At 43.8% G+C, this 18,649-nt stretch overlaps 3 protein-coding genes across 3 annotated transcripts; 2 read left to right on the top strand and 1 right to left on the bottom strand.

Moving 5' to 3' along the window:
• The first annotated feature begins 3,858 nt into the window (after positions 1–3,858).
• LOC101753943 (pentatricopeptide repeat-containing protein At3g22670, mitochondrial) lies at positions 3,859–6,232 on the top strand. The gene has a single exon (XM_012848902.2). The coding sequence runs from the start codon at positions 4,500–4,502 to the stop codon at positions 6,171–6,173; it is 1,674 nt and encodes a 557-aa protein (XP_012704356.1). The 5' UTR covers positions 3,859–4,499; the 3' UTR covers positions 6,174–6,232.
• A 304-nt stretch (positions 6,233–6,536) lies between these two features.
• LOC101778233 (ATP-dependent RNA helicase SUV3, mitochondrial) lies at positions 6,537–14,373 on the bottom strand. The gene is made up of 17 exons (XM_004981745.4): positions 14,057–14,373; positions 13,396–13,507; positions 12,840–12,961; positions 12,570–12,760; positions 12,233–12,373; positions 11,095–11,217; positions 10,712–10,789; positions 10,200–10,368; positions 9,960–10,072; positions 9,759–9,839; positions 9,163–9,228; positions 8,869–8,933; positions 8,703–8,748; positions 8,505–8,621; positions 7,807–7,898; positions 7,610–7,714; positions 6,537–7,114 (listed from the first exon to the last, which is right to left on the bottom strand). Exons 1-17 carry the CDS (start codon positions 14,124–14,126, stop codon positions 7,075–7,077), a joined length of 1,731 nt encoding a protein of 576 aa, XP_004981802.1. The 5' UTR covers positions 14,127–14,373; the 3' UTR covers positions 6,537–7,074.
• Positions 14,374–14,535: 162 nt separating this feature from the next.
• On the top strand, positions 14,536–17,367 carry LOC101777560 (autophagy-related protein 16). The gene is made up of 5 exons (XM_004981743.3): positions 14,536–14,677; positions 14,773–14,905; positions 15,140–15,321; positions 15,406–15,601; positions 16,023–17,367. Coding segments are annotated over exons 1-5 (1,524 nt in total). The 5' UTR covers positions 14,536–14,675; the 3' UTR covers positions 17,034–17,367.
• Positions 17,368–18,649: the final 1,282 nt, after the last annotated feature.

Raw genomic sequence — 18,649 nt, 5'->3', positions numbered from 1 at the left:
CTGAGATAATGATAATAAATTTCTTTGTTCTGAATACGTCTATGGTGGTCTTGCATTACCAAGTCAAATTTTGCAATCATCTCAGTACAAGCTAAAAAAATACTATTATTATCATTATAAAGCTGCTTACTGCTTCCTCTAAAAGCCAAATTGTGTTTACCAATAAATTTCACAATAGCTATTATTCTTAATAAAACTTGCCTCAACCGTTTTTTCTCCTTTGTGATTTATTGCTGCAATTCTTTGTCAATTGTTTCCTTCTTCCGCAGTCCAGCTCTCAATTCATTCCAACTGTTCATGTTACTAATATGCTCAACACTATTTTCATGTTCTCTAAGCTTCTCACTGATATGCCTCCAATTTCTAAACCCATCACTTGCTAAGGAACTAGGACTCTTGGTAGTGCTAGACTTAAAGATCTTACAGTAGAAACAAAAAACTTTGTCAACATGCTTCGAATAAACTAACCATTTTCTATCATGTATCTCTCCATTGCTTAATTTTCTAGAATAATGAGCATATGAAAAATATCTTGAGGTAACATCTAGAGGAAATTTGATATTTTCTTCTCTTATAGGCCCTTTCTCGGCTAATATGTTTCTTACTTTATTATCAAGATTATCCCAATTTCTTGGATCATAAATATCTGAAGTGTAAACTGGTTGCTCATCAACACTAGCAGATTGTGCATGTGCACCTGATGCATTTACTGTGTTTTCAGAGTCACTTACATTGTTATCATCGACGTTGATGTTAACACTTTCTTCCTGATTCCCATTAGTTGTTTCATCCACAACAACTATTGCCAACTCATCTGGGTTCTTCGCAGCGCCCGTATTACTCTCAGGGTCCTGATTACTCTTGCAAAATTTATCCATTGCTCCTCTCTGTGATTCTATCAACTCATCCACACGTCTTTTTCTTTTCCTTTTCTTGTTACCTGATTCATATTTTTCTGACGACATGATATCCCACGGTGCTGAAATTATTATAAATACACAATAGTTATAAATCAATTGAGATTAAATAAGTTGTGATAGTGAATTAATAATTAATGATATTTGGGGAATTGGCAATCGAATCACCTGATCACAGAAGTGAATTGACGATCTCCTATCTGATCTATGCCCGTCATTCGTTCCGCGTGACCGCGTCGTTCATACCCAAGGGCTGTTTGCCACGAGAGGATAGTCCAGAGTCCCTATTGAGTAGTGAGTACTACCTACACAAGCGCCAACCGCAAGTAACAAGCCGAGAACCGGCGGGCGGCAGTCGAGTACGGAGTACCAGGCTCAAGCGAAGGAAAGGATCGAAGGAATTGGATCTAATCATGATTAGACGAATCGGCACTCGATCGGTCCCCTCGATCACGTCGTCTACTCGTCTGCCTTGCTGCCGCATGCGTAAATAATTACGGCTCACTGGCTTTAGGTCATGTTGCATGCGACCTGCGCAGCAGGGCAATATTTACGACTCACCGATCTTAGACCATGCTGCATGCGACCTACGATAGCAGGGCAATAAGCACACCTAGAGTGGGGCTCCTGGGATTTGGGGGCTTGGGCAGCCGCACACCCTCCCCAGGGCCAGCCCTGAGTGACCCAAGCTGTGCAGAGGAGCCATTCCGCCGGGGAGGGAGGGGGTCCATTCCGCGGAAGACCACATCGAATGTAGCTGGAGGATGTTTGTGGCAGGCAGCGGGGTGGGCGGGCGGGCGGGCGGCGGCGAGGGAGCTCCCACAGGTTTCTCACTGTAACCCCATCAGTGATCAGAACACCAAGGTTGGTCCAAAACTGAGCCGCGAAGGGGCAGCGCAGAGCCAGATGGTCAGGCGATTCTGCTCCAGAATTGCGGATTTCGCATCGATCGTTGTCCACAATGTGCTTCAGAAGCTAGGCAAAGAAGCGGACCCGTGGCTGTGCATGAAGCATGATTGCACAAGACGAACTTGTAGAACTGGGGGCAGTCACCCTCGGCCGCCTTCCTCCGCAATCGTTCTTTTTTGAGTAAAATGCATAAGAGATCCATCAACTTGTAAACGAGTATCACTTAGGTTCATAAATTTTGAAAGTGTATTTCTGAGTCCATAAACTTCTCATCCATATGTAGGCATCTACTGCTGACATGGTGGGGTGCGTGGACATCGTGAGCGGCGCCACAATCTGCCGTCCGTCACCTTTGCCGCTGCCTCCGAGCACGCGAGCACCCTCCTCACGCCGCACGGGCCATTCTTCCCCAACCTGCCGCCGCCGCCGCCACGCGTTCCCTGGTGCACTCGGCGAGCCTGGCGGCGAAGGGGTCCGCATCGGCGACCGGCTAGCTTCTACTGGAGCGCCGGCGACGGGTCTGCTGGTAGTGGTGGCACTGCGGCAGGGACGGTGACGCCAGTCGATATAGACGGCGGGAGGAACCTGTTACCGGCGCTAGCAGCAGCGGTGGCTGCGGCGCTCACGTTTCACTGGTTGGCATGGGTGGCGAAGCGCAGCCGCAGTTGCGTTTCTCGAACGGGGACGGGGCAGACCACGGCCGCGGCGGCGCACGCGCTGGGACAGGACTGGTACGCGCGGGAATTGGAGCTGCTGCTGCTCTACCTGTGGTGCAGAAGAACAGAGGGGAAAGGGAGAGGGAAGGCACTGGTGCTTTGCTTGGTGAGCCTGAACGTGTGAGGGAGCTGCAGGATGATGATTGATGATTGGATGGGGAGGAGCAGGTAGCAGGAAGGCTTGTCGGTCGCTGATGCAGCTGCTTGTTCTTGCCTTGGATAGAACAAAGGAGTTGCTTGCTTGAGAAGTGGTGTTTGATGCTGGTGCTTGCTAGAACAGGGAGGGGGAGACATCGATGGGAGCAGGTCGAGTCTAGGCCGCGGCAGAGTGTGGTGGCGGCGGCGGCGGACGCGCAGGGACGGATTGGCTGTTGACGCGCAAGGATGGACATTTTTTTTCAAATAAAGCAGGAGCGATTCGTTTAAGGAGGTAGAAGTTTATGTTCGATATTACGTAGAATAATTAGCTCTTTAGGCTTACTCATTAATAAAACTAAGATACACTAATCCAACTTGGAGTTACCGCACGCTCTCCGGCGCACCTTAACATTATCTTGTATTATGTCGAACACTTACATTGGCCGGAGAGATTTTCCTTCAAACACTCGTCGGTTGCGCTCCTTCCATACGTTCCATGCAACGAGGATTAGATACGCGGCCACAGATCGACATGCTTCTTGTGGAATAGCGTAAGCGATCTCCTCCACCATTATTCCACTTCCACATCATCATTTTCCAGTATCTTGATTATCCCCCGGTCTAGTTACTCACCAGCATCCAAACTTCCTTGGCATAACTGCATTGAAGGCACAGATGTGCTACAATTTCTGCTTCCTGATCACACAATGGGTATTCCAGTTCACATTGCTAATTTCGAGCTACCATCTTATCAGCCTTATCAGCTATAAGTATTTTGCTCTGTACCAACAGCCACGCAAAAAAATTATGCTTAGCTTAAGCATGAGCCTGCCAAATGACTTTGCCATCAAAATTATCGTAAGTTCCCTCAATTGTGCATGATAAGCTGATCTTGATCTTGAGGTGTATGAGCCATTTGCTGTCCACATCCATTTGAGTTGGTTCTCTCATCACCGAATTCAATATTCTGCACCAAGTCCCATGAGATGACAAACTCTACCATTTATTTCACCGACTGCATCCTCTATAAACCTGTAATCCAGTTTTGGTCAGATGGTCCAAAGTCCTATGAGGATGGATAGTGGCTCGGCAGATTTGGTATGTAGGTTGCAGCCTCCATTGGAGGAAGAATGGAAGATGGATTGGATAGGTCGGGCGCGCATAGAGCGGAGAAGAGGGAAGGTAGGGACGATGCCGAAGCATGGAGAGGAAGTAAGGGAGGGATGGACGGAGGTTGGGTTGGTGCGGTGATGCTAGAGCTTGGAGAAAGAGTAGAAGTCAGCCATGGAGAGAGAGGAAAATAGATAAGCGAAGTTCTATCACCCGCCATGTCAGCGTGCCAACGCGGAGGATCGTGGATTCGCGGTGAACGAGTTAAAAAGTTTATGATTCAGAAATGTATTTTCAGAGTTCGTGCAACACTCGTTGACGGAACTCTTGTTTTTTCACCCGCCGTCCTTCGCATCCCGCGCCACCACTGCAGCCATCCCCGCGCCGGCCGTCGTCGCCCCTCCCCTCCGCGCGGGCCGCCGCCGCTCCTCCCCTCCGCGACGACCGCAGCCGCCCCTTCCCTCCGCGCCGGCCCCCGCCGCCCCTCCCCTCCTGCTAGCCACTGCTACTGCCCGGAGCTCGCCATCCTTGATGTCGACACCGGTCCCTTCAGGCCCCCAAGGAAGCGCCCTTTGTCGTCGTCGTCCTTCTCCCTATCGGCCAGCTCGTGTATGACCATTTACCGTTTGGAGTCAGCAGCAAGCGAGGCGTGGTTCAGTCACGCACGCGAGGTGCTCGACGGTTTGCCTCCCTGGGCCTGAGCAGAAGGATGCGCCTGTGTTTGCGGGTGCTAGGCGCACCTCCACGGGGCTTCGTGCTGCACACCGGAAAGCGCGCCGCGCCGTGCTTCTCTACGGCGGGGTTTGACCTGCCCGAGTGGTTCAAGTACCCAGAGGATGGTGGTCCTTGCGCCGCATTGGATGACGACGGCGACGACGACTTTGTGCTTCCGGCCAAACCAGAAACCTTGGAGGAGCGAAGCGGCACCGGCACTGCTACTGGTACTGGATCCAAACCTCTGTCTATCCTCACCGGCTGTCCTACATCCCACGAAGATGCCGAGTTTGAGGCTGACCTCGACGAGGTTAGCCGAATTCTGAGCTCCCGGTTCGCGTCTCCTGAAGCCATCGTGATTGCCATGGAATGCTGCCCTGTCAGGGTGTCAGGACGCCTTGTTGACAAGATCCTGCAGAGATTTGGCAATGATTGGGTGGCTGCGTTTGGGTTCTTCATGTGGGCAGGCACCCAGGACGGCTACTGCCATTGTGCTGATTCATATAACTCAATGGTGGACATACTGGGCAAGTTCAAGCAGTTCGATTTGATGTGCGGTTTGATCAACCAGATGCATGATGTTGGGGGCTTGGTGTCGCTTGCGACCATGACAAAGGTGATGAGGAGGCTCTGCGGGGCCAACCGATGGAGTGACGCCATTGATGCTTTCCACAAAATGGACAGGTTTGGGGTGGCCAAGGACACAAAGGCCATGAATGTGCTATTGGACACATTGTGCAAGGAGAGGAGCGTGAAGCGCGCAAGGGGTGCCTTCCAACAGTTGATGGGGACTATACCTCCTGACGAGAGTATCTTTAACACATTGGTCCATGGCTGGTGCAAGGCAAGGATGCTGAATGAAGCTCGCAAGACAATGAAAGAAATGGAGGAGCATGGTTTCAGTCCTTCGGTTGTAACTTACACAAGCCTCATAGAAGCATACTGCATGGAGAAAGATTTTCAGACAGTTGACAATATCTTGGATGAGATGCGCAGGAAGGGATGCCCTCCAAATATTATCACATACACAATTGTAATGCACGCTCTAGGGAAGGCTGGGAGAACACAAGAAGCTCTGGATACTTTTAAGAAGGTGAAGCAGGATGCTTGCACCCCAGATGCTTCCTTCTACAACTCTCTGATATACATACTTGGCAGAGCTGGAAGGTTTCAAGAAGCGAATTTTGTGATCACAGAAATGCGCAGAACTGGTATATCACCCAACTTGACTACCTTCAACACCCTGATTTCTGCTGCCTGTGACCACTCTCAGGCTGAGAATGCGCTGAAGCAGTTGGTTCAGATGGAGGAGCAGTCATGCAAGCCGGACATTAAGACGTACATCCCCTTGCTGAAGCTGTGCTGCAGAAGGCAGTGGGTGAAGACGCTTCTGTTCCTGATATGCCATATGTTCAGGAAGGACATTACCCCTGATTTCAGCACCTACACGTTGCTGGTGAGCTGGCTGTGCCGAAATGGGAGGCTTGCGCAGTCTTGCTTGTTCTTGGAGGAGATGGTGTTGAAGGGTTTTGCTCCGAAGCAGGAGACATTTGATCTTGTGCTGGACAAGCTTGAGAAGATGAACATGCATTCAGCAATTAGAAAGATTCAGCTTCTCAGAAAGCAGGTAGCAGATAATAGGTGTAAGAACATTGAGAGAAGATTTTGATGGTAGACAACATTGTGTTGCATTGCCAAACGCTTATGAAAATGGTGAATGTTGGAATATGTGAAAAAGGTAACCCAGTAATGTAGCAGGCTAGCAGCGATGGCCTTTATCATTTTTTCCTAGAACAGGATCTTGATAATATGATGCCTACCATCTTATCAGGCATTGCATAGTTGCATCGATGTCTCAAATAGCAGAAAAAGGTTGAAACTTCAAAAGATAGGCTCGTCATGAGCCTTCACTTAATTGAGCAAGACAGGAAGTAAACGTGAAATGTTCCAACTCATTGTGCTTCGAATACATCAAAAGAACCCGAATGTTTCACCGGGGAACAGCACAGGCACACAAGAAAAAACGCACAGCTGCCAACAACAATGTAGAGATCTCGCATTAGCGAATCAACCCTTTTCATCATAAGAAGCATTACTGCCCCTTTTGGTCTCAGAGAAAGTAAAAAGAAAGCCATAAGCCGTTTCTCTTTACAGGGTTACAACCAGCATTACAGCTATCGTTATTACTATTTTTTAACTTCAGCTACTTCTAGAACTCAGACTAGCATGTACAAGCCATTCCGTATGTATGTAAGCCGACTGTCTCACAAGTGGATTTGCCATGCCTCCATTTTTCCTTACAAACAAGTACACATTGTATTCCATTTGTTTAGGTGCAAAAAGTGACTGAACAAAGTATGGTGGATGGTGAATGTGTGGCATGCACTGCCAAATTGACTGCTTAGTCGACCTAAATGGGTGTGGTGAAGTCGTCCATGGATCTATTCTGTCATCCGAAGTGTTCTTTTGCTCCTCGATTACGATCTGATAACCAATCAGAAAGGCAGAACATGCTCTGGAGGGTTGCAAAAATCTGGTCTGAATGCGGTGAGACCCCTTGTTCAGGCCTTCTATTTTGGTTGTCCATCAACTTCTTGAAAGTACTTGCGCCTGTCCATTAAACTCAAGATGGTTATCTCAAGAAAGAGCTGTTCTTAAAAAACCAGAGTGGGATCGATTATTATGATTCAATGTATGGGCAGTATCTTGGAGGAAAATAAAATGGGAAATTTAGCAGGAGCGGCTTTTGACAAACATATGATGAGGTCAAGCTGCATTGGCGACTGATTACAAAATTTTCCCAAAAAAAAGACAGATTACAACAGAAAAAAGAAGACCATAGAATCAAATCAATGGTGCAGACATCATGCAGCATAGCACTACAGCCTACAAACTGTAAGAACCTCTAGGGAATCTAGTGGTGTTCTGCAAGATTGAAGATCTAATGCATCCCTGTCCCTCCCATGAAACATTTAAAAAATATATTCGTGGAGTGAATTGGAGGAAAGATGATAATTTTTTTTTGGCTAAAAGATGCAGCTAGCAGTCATCCGGGACATTATTGAAAATAATATAAAAAATTTCTGAAGATTAAAGATATCATACATTTGCGACACATCATATTCTCGAAGGAGCTTTTGTGGACCACGCAAAAACTTTCTTCGCCCTTGTGGCTGCCATCCTGACCTCTCCAGATATTCTTCAATCAACCTGATAATACCAACGATGAGAAATCCACTGAATTGATCTGCCGAATGGCAAAAAAAAAGAAGAAGAAAGAGCTCTTGGATCTAAGCACTTACATGCTACAGATTGCCTTTTGGGAAGCGGCCACTTCACGATCTGGAAAGGAGTCCTCCACTTTGAAGCTTAACCACACATACAACTCTAGGACCTGAGGTGATCACCATAAGAAATGGTGATTAACTTCATTGCAATTTTCTGAAGAGTAGTCTACTTAAACAAAACAGCTGTGGATATGGGCCACAAACTTTTTGCAAAAGCTTTTATCATTAATTAATCTGTAGAAAAGTCAGTTCTTTTTGATAGTAAAGATAGATCTCACAACTCAACAAATATACCATGTTCGCAAAAGCAGGTGGAATAATATCAACTTGAGAACAAACTTTCAATGTGTAGTCTAGAGATTTTGGATCGAGTTTGAAATTTCTAACCTGAATTTGAATTGCGCTGGTATCAACTAAAACAAGACACTAATTTCTGGATAATGATTATCAATATTTTATCTTTCTTTCCCTCTAGCATAGATTTAACTTGGAACACGAATTTCTGTATGAATACAACTACAACAGATTGAAGATTGTTTTAGAAACAATAGATAATGTTCAAATCCATGTTAACTGCATTTGCAGAATATAAAGTTGAAGAACAAAGGAATTTGCATTCAGAAGCATGTTGAGAAGATATACGATGGTGTTGAGTGTTGACTATGGACGGACAAGTATCTAACAGTATCTAAGAAGAATTTAGGTGCAATAACCTTGTGAACTGATTCAAGCTCCTTCAGTTGATTGTGTGTTTTAGGAACCTGTAATGTTCCGGGTGTAAATATCTCTTTGAGTCGAACAGTGCCCTTCCTTGCATAATTTTCTGCAAACTGCACATTGAAGAAATTAGCAACACTGTGTCCTAATTCCACAAAAATAGCAAGGAAAAATAGTACGATAGAAATGTTTGCCTGAACTAATCCCTGGACAGATATATCATCACGCATGTCCACTGGACTGCAATACAAAGTGTCAGAAAGTAGTTTGATTATTTCACAAGAGTTGTGGAGCAAGACAATTCAAAAGGTCTAACACATAAATAAATAGGTTGGCATAATATCACAGTAATACAGATACCTGATACAGAAGAGATATTTATCATACAACCCAAGAGGTAAATCATCAACAATAGCAGCAACCTTCTGTTAACAATGAAAGAAATAATCCTTAACAAAATATTACACTTGTAACTCAAGAGAAAACATAATCTACTGAAGAAAGTTCGCTATTCTTATAAAGATAATGCAAAACTATTGTTTTTCAGCAGGCATGCACTGCATTCCTGCTCAGATGATCAGAATTTGATTTATTGTAGTGTTCCTTGTAGAAGATTTGAACAAATAAAGAAAAAGGGTTTAGGGAAAGAATTACCAGCATATCTTCACATTCAGCAATAAAATAGTCTGGAGATAGTTTAGCCTTCTCCAAGAAACGTTCCTGCAGCACAACGAAAAGAAAACTAGCACGCATTTTCTTACCAGAAAAAATATCTGTAAATAGAAAGAAAGCACAGTATACATTTAATGGGATAAAACTAAATATGATAACAAGCTATTCAAGAGAAATGGATAGACAAAAACCAAACTCTACTTAAATTATTCTGAACAAGCCAACTCAAGCTGAACAGCAGAAGTCTGAGCAAGTGCACAGATACCTCAAAAGAAGTAAAACTGCACCAAAGGAAATTCATGCCAATGCAAAAGATGATGAGGACATAATTCATTGAACCAACCATTTGTACAACTGTGATGTAGCTATATTGCTAGAAACTCCTGGTGGCTATTGAAAAATAGCACAGCAACTTACCGTGCCCCAGCCAAAGTATCACCACTAAATTGCTTATCTAGTAAAACATTTTAACTTTGCCATTGACAAATAACTGACTATAAATATCAAAAGTCAATATGTTTTTGTATTGATGCATTTTACCATATAACATAGCAAGAGCGATGGTCTGTTTAGCTTACCAGTATAGGGTGGAAAAAGTCAGTTCCATGCAATCGTGAATATAAAGATAATAAATCGAATGTTGGGAAAAGTCCAGCACGCTGCAGAAAAGCAATGTCAGCATCTGTGGTTGTTTGTGCTGCTATTTATTAACTATATAGAACTTCTTGCTGCCTTCATACTGCTGGAAATCAATTTATTGTGAAGAAGTGAGAGATTACCTCTATAATGGGGGAAGGTGACTTCAGAGATGAGTGCAGCAATGGGAGATCTTCAGCGTCTAGGCAGGTCACTTCTCCAACTGGGAACTTAGACCCATATCTCCCAGCCCTGCCTACAAAAAGGTTAAAACACGCAAAATATGCACAAACTGCAGAAAACAAAAGCCTGTGGATCAAGGAAAACAAAAGTGCAGAAAGGAAACTGCTGGGGGTAAAGATGATAAGAAGAAAATTTAATACCAGCAATTTGTTTGATTTCAGCAACAGTTAGTTCCCTGAAGCTGAAGCCGTCAAACTTCATCATTGTAGAAAAAATAATTCTGGAAATGTTCAGATTAAGTCCCATTCCAATAGCATCACTAGCTACTAGCACATTAAGGTCACTGGTATCATCATTGAACATTGTTGCCTGCAAGCTTAAGGAATAAGTTAATTCACTCATTGTCACAGAAATTATCATGACATCATCAAGAATTATGCATGAATGACCAGAAAGGTTACTTTTACAGCAATCTAGACTACAATCATGAGTCCATGACTAGAAAAATCTTGAAATCCTGGCCAACTATGAGCTTGTGGGTTATGACATTGATTATGCAAACCGAGAAAAAAGTGGCTGGCCATGTTCCTTGAAGTCCAGCATCAATGATGTATGAGATTGCACAATGTTTACCGAGTACTACGCAAATAACATCTTATGGAAGGCAGAAGATATAATAGTATGATAGTAAATACCCAAGTGTAAAACGTACCTGCTTTGTTCGAGTTTCTGGTGGTAATGAGCCATAGACCACAGAGCAAAGATGTTTTCCCTCCATTTCAATTCTTTTCTGAATGCATGAAAAATTGCAACATAAAAAGATAGCTGAAACTTGATATTCACTTCATCTGCTGGAAAAATACATTCTAATGAAAAAGCATAAGCTAAAAGAACATATTTCAAGGGTTGCTAAATAGAAACAACTATCCTCTGATCAGATTTGCCGATGTTACGAGAATTTTATTTACTGTTTTTCTTTTTATTTTGCAAAAATTTAGAGGGAGATTTTACATTTACTCTCTTAAATGTTACTATGTAGGAAAGTAGGAGTATGATATAAAGCAATGTTGCAATGGCCAGTTCACCAATACCCACCTTGAGACTATAAATCCCACGTCTCGAGAATGTTACTAAACAATCTCCTGCTTTGATGTTAGAGAAAGATCCAAGTGGGGATTTCAGAGGAACCAAAGGAGATAGTCTCTCATAATATTGAACCTGCTCTGCAACAAAGAATCTGTAAATAAGGACATTTGCTAGATGGCAACATGCTGCAGATGCTTGCATCAGTACTTCAGCATTTTTAATAAAAAAAACCCTATGCAGGACAAATTCATTTGGGCAACAGAAAAACAAATTCATTTGAGAAAAGCCCTCTCAAGTCTCAAGTCCATCCGGGATATGCTTTGCAAGTACAAAACAACAGCAGCACACAGCGTACCACCAACAAAAGCTGCAAAGAATGCATGTAATCTTCTCGCTAAGGTACTAGACAAAAATGCGGTCTTCAAAAATACCCTTACAAGATTTAAAACATATATTTAAGTAGAAATTAGAGATCAAGACTTGTGCAAAACAACAGCAGCACACAGCATACCACCAACAAAAGCTGCAAAGAATGCATGTAATCTTCTCGCTAAGGTACTAGACAAAAATGCCCTTACAAGATTTAAAACATATATTTAAGTAGAAATTAGAGATCAAGACTTGTGTTATGGCGGACATGGCTATGTCCATGCCACTTACCTATTTATCTGTGACTGCAGGGAGGTACTAGACAAGATGGTTACAACCTAAGTGGGGCAAAGGCCTAATTGAGCATCCGACAGATGATGTTATCCACAAAATATGATATTCAAATTTATAATATGCATATATGACAACCCCAGAAAATTGTTACATATTTTAAGTAAAGTGGACAAAAATTGAAAACCTTAATCTTTTCAAGGCAGCTAATGCTTGCAAGAACATGAGACATTGATATTGTTGAATTTTCATCTTATAGTAGGTAACTACATTATATCTCTTTCCCTAGTACAAAAACTTAACTGCCTGTCAAGACAAAAAAAAAGAAAGAAAATCTAAATTCATAATGGTACTATACTGGCTGAGAAACATGGCAGTTAACACACTTCAAATTCACAACTACCATATATGAAAAAGAATTAAATAATGCCTTAATATGCAGTAGGCAGTAGCAGCAGTATACATTTGGTTAGTTCATGTAAATTACCGTGACTAAATCACCAGTAGCTTCAAGAATTCGCTGAATAAGGGGAACAGCAGCTGGGTCACCACAAACATGAAGTTCATCTGAACAAAGCCCCAGAAGTGCACGTGTGAATGAAAACCCCCTGGATTTACAGCCAACCATCTTTTCCATGGAAGAAGACAATATTAGCAAAAATGTGGGATATTCCAAAGAACTCTTTATTGACAGTGGGAAACACAGTTGTTTGGATCATTTATTTAAAAAAAAATCAAATCCGTGACTCTCTACCTTCCTATTCATAGTATGAATATAAACCTCCCTAACCTAGCAGTCTACAAAATGCATTCACTTTAAGTACCTGGATTTCATCAATAACAGCACACTGATACTCAGTTGTCACATCAGCCATCTCGACTGTTACTGAGCTATGTTTTGCGCCTTCAATTTCATCCCTTTCTTGTCCAGTAATCAAGTTACAAGGGACATCAACTTTGTTTAGCCTTTGAGCTACCTCGCGTGCTAACAATCTGAGAGGTCCGCAGTACACACCTATGATATTTGATAACAATTTAGAGCAACCATGGTAAAACTTAGTTCTCTTAGTATCTCGGGTATATCAAAATAGTACCTGAAGAGCTTGCTTCTAGACTCTTGAGAGCATTATAAGTTTTCCCACTGTTTGTAGGACCGACATGTAAATATACATTGCGCTTCTTTTCTCGGGCTTTTGGGTACCACATATGGGGATGCCTATAATTCAAGATATCACACCATTTCATTGAAGCATATATGGGGTAATAAATAAAAACCTGCAGCTTTCTCCGCTACATGTTAGCATGTAATAAATCTTAAGATTCACATTACTCTTCAGTATAATATTGCTCCATCTCCAGAAAAAAGAAAGGTATGGTCATTCCTACAGGGAATTTAATGAACTACAATACAAGCACATCCTTTTCATTTTTATAACAGTTTCCATATTTCTAACCACCATAATAATTACTTATTGGAGTAACTATTTTCTGTTATGATGAATAACGTCATGTAACAGCATCCCAACTGGACAGTTATTTTAGATGCCTTGAAATGGGTTTGTAGATATGGTACAAATGCATGAAATAAACAAGAATATGAAGAAAAAAACTTGAATTTACATAAATGATGGTATTTAAATTGATTCTTACGTCATATCAGTCAAATCAAACTTTCCAGAGTTGTGGTAGCCCCTCCAAAACCTCAAGTTAGTAGAATTCACCATTGAATGTAGATCAGAATTGGAGAAAGGGCAGTGAACAGCTGGACAGAGTATGGAGTTTGTTAGACAGTAGTTTACAGCAATTCTGGTTATGTAACAATGGTATAATGGACAGTCCCACCAGAGGCTTTGACACTGAAAAAAATGAACTGCAAAAACAAATTTCAAAGCACATGGCAGAGTTGTACAAAACAATAACATAGTTATGATACAATACTTGATGCACCAACATTGATACCACAATCATGTCCCCTAACAAGGTAAATTTCTTCAAAGGTATGATATATATATATATATATATATATATATATATATATATATATTCATCAGGAAAAAAAGAAGAATAACAATGACAACCGAACAGGAAAATTACCACCTTTTCTGACAGTTCATTTCCCCAATCAAACATTAAACATGAAAATTGATGCTACAAATGACCTACAAATGGACATTACCACTGATCAGTACTCAGTAGTGCCCACAGATGGCGCGCCTGGTTTTGGCATTTCACCGAACACATGGCACCCGAACCCCAACCAAAATAACAACCAACCGACCAGCCGCCCAACAAGAAAGAAGGTACCACGAACCATTTCGGCATGAGGAGATAGCGGAGGGCGACGAGAGCACCCTCCGGCGCAGCAGGGCGGCAACCGCCATTATATGGTTGTATCGTATCTTCCCCTCCCTCCCTCACTCCCCTCCGCGGCACAGTACGGTTCAGGACTCGACGGCGGCGAGGCGCCCGGACCAGCTTGATTGCGCAGGGCAAAGGAAACAACAGCCAATGCGCTCGTGAGGGTAGGGGATGGAGGAGGCGGCGGCCGAGGATTTCGCCGGAAAGCAAGGCCGCAGAGGAAGCGGAGACGAAAACCATGCGTATCCGCCAAGCCCGGAATATTCCATTCGCTCCTCAGCCCAGTTTATATATTGGGCTAGCCCAGTTGACTGGGCCCCTAACCGTGTCAACGATTTCTCGAGTCCAAGGCCAACTTTACTTGGGCTGGGCCCACGCTTCCCAGCACACGAGCCCGAGTCCAACTCGCGGCCCGGACGTCGCCGCCTCCGCTTTTCCCCTCTCCGTCGTCCTCCTCTCCCCCAAGTCAGTTTCCAACGAAGCCCGAAGAACCGAGCCGCCCTTGCCGAGAACTGAAGCCACCGGACGCGCGGCCTCCTCCCGCCCCCGCTGGCGCCGAAACCCGCGCGAGAATGTGAGGAATCCTTCAACTCGGCGGGTAGCTCAGTTTCTTCTTTGCTGTTTGCCTGACAAAGGGGGATCGGTTTGCTGCTGTTGCCGCGTGCGCAGGACGATGGCGGAGGCTGAGGCCGGCAGGGCAGCGATCCGGCGTGCCTTGCGGTCGCTGAAACGGAGGCACCTCGCTGAGGAAGGGGCGCACAGCCCGGCCATCGAGGCGCTCACCCGTCCCTTCGCCGCCCACGTAAGTCCAATCCCCTACTCTTCTCTTGCTCCTTTTCCCAATCTTGCAATTAACTTCCTCCCTGTTTGATCGAACATAAAGTATGCAATCAAATGTGTGTTACTGATGATACTACTTGGGTCTACTGAATTCTACTGTCGGTCTTGCCGAAATATCCCAGTTTTCTTTTTAAGAATTTTTTGAGGATGCCTTGGGTGTTTAGTGAAGGAGAGATGTTTTGTTAATTCCTTGCAGGCTTTGGAGTGGAAGGAGAAAGCTGAGAAGCACGAGTTGGAGCTGCAGCAGTGCTACAAAGCACAATCCCGGCTCTCCGAACAGCTTGTAACCGAGATTGGAGAGGGTAAGGCATCAAAAGCACTGCTCAAAGAGAAGGAAGCAATGGTTACAAGTTTGCAGGCTGAACTTGAGAAGACGAGGTATTAAATATGATTCATTTTTTCTAAGCTTCCTCAGAGTCATGGAGAACATGCACTCAGTGCTTGTGCAAAGCTTTTTTGCAGCGAAGAGAATGTGCAGCTAAAGCAGTCACTTGATGAAAAAACAAAAGCCTTAGATCTTCTTATTCAAGAGCACCAGGCAGTTAAAGCTGAACTTGAACAGGCATTAACAAAACTTAAAGCTGCAGAGGATGAGAACCAGAGTCTGATTGATCGATGGATGCTAGAGAAGATGAAGGATGCGGAGAGGCTCAACGAGGTACCTTATTTTCCTTTTATTGCTAAAAAAGCATGTTTCTTGTATGCGGTATCTGAAATCACAGATTGTTCGAGCATTATGTTTGCGGCTTGCCTACGGAGCAACTGGCACTGATATGATGGATAAAATCTTTTAACCTGTTAGCAATATATATTATTTTATCAATAGTTGCAATGGTCCTGCAATAACCAATGGAGAATCAGAGATCATGGCAAAACAAGCATGCTTACCATACCATAACGCTGCAATCAGATTTTTTTAGTTTAGTTCTATAATTTTGCATTGACTGCCGAAGCGTTATCCTTAAAGATGACCTTCTTACAGCAGTCTTGAAATTTCTACCACTTATTTGTCTAATACCGTACCCATAGCACTAGCATGCATAAGTTACTGTGTTAACTGTTGTAAAATAATTATCTAGGCCAATTCAATGTATGAGGAGATGGTTCTAAAGCTAAAGACAGCTGGAGTTGGTGCTATACAACACAATGCACAGCAAGAAGCTGATGGCATCATACGGCGTTCTGAAGGCGGTTATATGGAAACACCAATCCCATCAACGTGCACAATCACCATTCGTGCTCATGATGGTGGATGTGGATCTTTGATGTTTGAGCATAATTCAGACAAGCTAATTAGTGGCGGTCAGGATCAAACTGTTAAGATATGGGGTGCATATACTGGTGCCTTGACCTCCACTCTACATGGTGTATTGGGATCTGTTAATGATCTTGCTGTGACCAATGATAACAAGTTTGTGGTTGCTGCCTGTAGCTCCAATAAGCTGTTCGTCTGGGAAGTCAATGGGGGGCGTCCTCGTCACACTCTGACTGGTCACACAAAAAATGTTTCTTCTGTTGATGCAAGCTGGGTGAAGAGCTTTGTTGTTGCTAGTTCATCCAATGATCGTACTATCAAGATTTGGGATCTCCAGACAGGTTTCTGCAAAAGCACCATAATGTCAGCAAGCAACCCCAACTCACTAGCTTTCATTGATGGTGACATCATTTGTTCGGGTCATAGGGATGGAAATCTCCGGCTATGGGACATCCGTAGTGGGAAGTGCACTACACAGATAGCTGCTCATCTTGATGTCACCTCGGTCTGCGTGTCGCGGAGCAAAAATTTTATTCTTACAAGTGGGAGAGATAATGTGCACAACCTTTTTGATGTTAGAACATTGGAGGTTTGTGGAACATTCAGGGCCACAGGTAACAGAGTGGTGGGCAGCTGGGGCAAACCTTGCATAAGCCCTGATGAAAATTGCATTGCTGCTGGTTCTTCTGATGGTTCTGTTTACATATGGTCAAGACTGAAGAATGACACGCCAACCATCCTACAGGAGCATTCTTCATCGGTTCTTGCAAGTGCATGGTGTGGGCTAGGACCCCTTGCCACCTCAGACAGAAATCATATTTATATTTGGTCTTGAGATATCTACATTTTTATTAATGATCCAATCCAAGACTGGAGGCTTTCACTTCAGTATGCTAATATTAGCTTTCCTCCTTACTGATAACACTAGCTTTCATGTGAATGGCCTAGCTGGTTTCTGAACGTTGTAAATATCAAAATTGACAGTTCACCACAGCAACTACTTCGATTCGCCATCTGTGGAATGGCTTAGGAGGTTTTGATGGCAGAATTTTCTTGCTATTGCTGATTCTGTTTGGTGTTATTTTTTTAACAGTAAATTTATAAACCGCCAGTCAGCTTAGCAAACATTATCCAACATTAAGTAAAATGACATTGAATTGATTTGGGAATGGTTTCTCCTAACCACTTTTGATCTGCTATTTTTACTTTTTGCGTCAATTAATTTGTTAAATAAGCTATTATCCTTCCTTGTGCTTTGTTGACTTGAGGTCATCTGGACTTACTTCTGTGGCATGATATGTAATGAAACCTGATAATTTTCCTTCTGAGGAGGTGGTGAAAACCTGATAATTTACCTGCAACTTTCGCCAGAGAAGTTAAGTCTATACTTACTCTCTAATCTTACACGGTTACACCTGCACTTGATGCAGGAGAGATCAATTAAGCCACCTGTACTTGTTCTTTTCACCTGACTTAATAGAGCACTGTGTTGTGGAACGTGGAGACGGGAGCCAATGAAGCCGGTCAAAATCTGTACGTCATGTGATGGCCTGGACGTGCAAAGCGCGGATACGTTTGAGCATGGTTTATGTGTACCATATTAATTTCGCAGCACACGCTATGTTCCAAACTCCAAATTTTACAACAAGACAAAAAGATCCAGAAGAGTAAGCAAAGAACAACTGTTCTTCAAACTTTCAAAGCCTTACAGCAGTGCATGATAGTGACAAATATTGTGAGTTTTATTACAGCACTGCTTGATTTTTCCCCCAGTAAAGATCAAAAAAACAATTGCATCGCCGCCGAGTCACCACCCTTGAAAAGGTACTGCCACTAATCTGTCCAAACCATTTTACAAGAATTTCCCAACAGACAATGAGCTATAAATCATTAAAAAATGCCTTGGTGATCATCATCATCACGAATATGATGGCCTGCAAGAAAGAGAGGTTTTCAATGCTCAGGCAAATAGGCAATGCCCATCACAGCAGGCCACCAGCTATTCAGCTGACGGCATGATACGTAACAGTAGCCAGAAAAATAAAAATGGGCGTCGATTTCAACCCGGTCGCCGTCACGGAAAGGAAGCTTGACAGAGAAACTGAAACACTCTCGGAGATCAGATCAGATGGGATCAAATTGGCCAGGCGTAGTGAGCATGGGGAGCCTGGCCCCACATGGCAGAGACACGGATCCACGGGGGCCAGCTGCAACCGCTCGCTGGGTGAGTGGACCCGCGCGGGGCCCTCGACGGCGACGAGACACCGTTCAAGTGGGCGCGTACGCCCCACCGGCCCGGCCGGGGGCCCATCGATCGCCTGGTCTGGGCGAGCAGGGCTTCGCCACAAGAGACACCAATCATTGGGCTCGTTTCGTCTCCATGGGTTAATTGCCGCAAGGAACCCATCAATGATTGGGGACTTGCTCATGGCATGCTCTAGAGTCTAGTGT

This window comes from Setaria italica, chromosome IX (genome assembly GCF_000263155.2).
Source record: "Setaria italica strain Yugu1 chromosome IX, Setaria_italica_v2.0, whole genome shotgun sequence".
NCBI classification, from domain to species: domain Eukaryota; kingdom Viridiplantae; phylum Streptophyta; class Magnoliopsida; order Poales; family Poaceae; genus Setaria; species Setaria italica.
Note: the sequence above shows the minus strand (reverse complement) of the source record. Positions and strands in the feature narration are given on the sequence as shown.

Coding starts and splice junctions, on each gene's coding strand:
- LOC101753943 (XM_012848902.2), top strand. CDS start 4,500: ATGCGCCTGTGTTTGCGGGTGCTAGGCGCACCTCCACGGGGCTTCGTG.
- LOC101777560 (XM_004981743.3), top strand. Junction 15,322..15,405: donor GCTGAACTTGAGAAGACGAG/GTATTAAATATG, acceptor GCTTTTTTGCAG/CGAAGAGAATGTGCAGCTAA. Junction 15,602..16,022: donor ATGCGGAGAGGCTCAACGAG/GTACCTTATTTT, acceptor ATAATTATCTAG/GCCAATTCAATGTATGAGGA.
- LOC101778233 (XM_004981745.4), bottom strand. CDS start 14,126: ATGGCGGTTGCCGCCCTGCTGCGCCGGAGGGTGCTCTCGTCGCCCTCC. Junction 12,374..12,569: donor CTGTTATTGATGAAATCCAG/GTACTTAAAGTG, acceptor TCCATGGAAAAG/ATGGTTGGCTGTAAATCCAG. Junction 10,790..11,094: donor GTGGGATTTATAGTCTCAAG/GTGGGTATTGGT, acceptor TCATGCATTCAG/AAAAGAATTGAAATGGAGGG.